We start from the raw sequence: 2,015 nt of genomic DNA, 5'->3' as shown, positions 1-2,015 counted from the left end.
TTTTTATGAGTTGAGGTACTCACGGGTGGAAAATAAACAGCCAGGTAATGAGACGTTCTTATGGAAACTGGCATAAATAATAACAAAGCAAACATCCTGTCCCTTGTGCCGACACCCCTGGGTAAGGGGATATAAAAGCTGTTGTCCTGCTGGTCACCGTCAGATCTAGGGAACCTCGGCCGCATTCCTGACCTGCGACCTGACCGGCTGGGACCATGGGGTGCTGCCCGGGGGACTGCTTCAACTGCTGCTCCCAGGAACAAGACTGCTGTGAGGAGTGCTGCTGCCAACCCTCCTGCTGCGGCTGCTGCGGCTGCTGTGGCTGCTGCGGCTGTGGAGGCTCTGGCTGTGGCGGTGGCGGCTGCTGCGGAGGAGGATCTGGCTGTGGAGACTGCGGGGGCTGCGGGGGCTGCGGAGGCTGCGGGGGCTGCGGAGGCTGCTGTGGATCCTGCTGCGGCGGCTCCGGGTGCTGTGGCACCGGGTGCTGTGGCCCAGTGTGCTGTCAGCCCACACCTGTGTGCGAGACGAAATGAAGACCTTTCCCCCCCAGGCTGAGGCAGTGTCGGGGGAAGCTTCCACCTGCTGCAGCTGGGGGAGACCTCCTCATCTCCAGAACCCTCCACACCTCCAAGACAGTGTCCTGCCTCTCACGTTATTTGGAGAGGAGAGCTTGCCCTGGTGTCCCAAGGCACCGAGAACAAGAGAGCCATTTCCTAGCAAGAAATTAAAGCTGGGTTCCAGTGAGCTGATCCCCAAGTTCAATGTTCATGACTTTATTTGCATGAAGTCAAATGCTTTGCCACTATAAGGCATTCTCTTACTCAAGCATCTTGGGACCAGTCCTCCACCCCAGCTTTCTGCTCCTTTGAAATTCTGTTACCCTCGTAATAAATTCAAACGTGCTGGCGTACCCTATCGGTCCTCTTGCCTCTTCCTTCAACCCTCCCAGGGACTAGGTTAGGAAGATGCATCCACCTAGGATTGCACAATGCAGTCTGCAGATCCCTTGCATCAGTCACCTGGAGGCAGGTTAAAACTGGAGATCTGGCGCCTTCCCTGGAACATAAGAAGATGCTGCAGGGGGGCAGCCTGGGGACCTATGGTTTTAGAAACAGGACAACAGGTAATTCTCTACAGGGAGGGTGGAGGCTGGAGACAGATGTAGACAGAAGCTGCCGAGTGCTGAGGGAGATTGGCGGGTTGGGGGGAGGCTTTGATCAATAGAAAACCTGGGGCTTCACCACCTTGGTTCTAGGGCCTTAGATGCCCCAGGACCACATTTTTTAAAAGCTGCTAGGTAAATGCTAATGCTAATCATTTAAAATCCTGAACAAGCGGCATGGCTACCTTCTGCACTGTGGCTCTCTTGGGATAGTTTTACCAGAGGACTTCAGGCTTGGTCTGAACCTTCTGGCAAAGGCAGAGGAGAAGGCATTGGTAAATCAATCTCGGTTCTTTTTTCTTTTCTTTTTTTCTTCACTGCTGGAGATTGAACCTAGAACTTTGCATACATGCTAAGGAAACCCCTTACCACTGGGCTGTACTCTCTGGTCTCCTTTTACTTTTTATTGTGAGACAGGGTCTTGCTAAGTTTCCCAGGCTGATTTTAAATTTATAATCCTCCTGCCTCAGCCTCCTGAGTGGCTGGGAGTATAGACCTGTCCCATCATGTCCAGCTGAGCTTGCTGACTCCTGTGCCAGGCTGTGTGAGCATACAGTTCCTAAGGATGCTTCTAGTGGTCCATATCCTACTTCAGCCTCATGTCCTTGGGTCCCTTTTCTGGGCCAGGTTTTCTTGTTCTAGATCCAGCCCCAGTTACTCTGCTGAGGGGAGGAGGGAGGGTGCATTGCTGAGCAGGGCCTGACCCAGAGTAAAACCCAACAGGGACGTTAAAATGGAAATGATCGTGGATTTAACCTCTTGCTGAAAATGATTTTAAATTACTTGTGGAATAAAATCTCCATTTCTTGTCCTGAGAGAACACTATTTATTTTGGCCTCTACAAAGGGGAACA

The 2,015-nt window shown here is 52.1% G+C and overlaps 1 protein-coding gene across 1 annotated transcript; it reads left to right on the top strand.

The window, feature by feature from the left end:
• Positions 1 to 215: 215 nt before the first annotated feature.
• On the top strand, positions 216 to 533 carry LOC103735849 (keratin-associated protein 17-1). Its single transcript, XM_008835226.1, has one exon. The coding sequence runs from the start codon at positions 216 to 218 to the stop codon at positions 531 to 533; it is 318 nt and encodes a 105-aa protein (XP_008833448.1).
• The last annotated feature ends 1,482 nt before the right edge of the window (positions 534 to 2,015 follow it).

The sequence above is a fragment of the Nannospalax galili genome, unplaced genomic scaffold (genome assembly GCF_000622305.1).
Source record: "Nannospalax galili isolate Female #2095 unplaced genomic scaffold, S.galili_v1.0 scaffold137, whole genome shotgun sequence".
NCBI lineage: Eukaryota > Metazoa > Chordata > Mammalia > Rodentia > Spalacidae > Nannospalax > Nannospalax galili.
The sequence above is the reverse complement of the archived record's forward strand: the minus strand, read 5'-3'. Positions and strand labels throughout refer to the sequence as shown.

Bases quoted from the DNA above. Each gene is read 5' to 3' on its own strand.
- LOC103735849 (XM_008835226.1), top strand. From the start codon at position 216: ATGGGGTGCTGCCCGGGGGACTGCTTCAACTGCTGCTCCCAGGAACAA.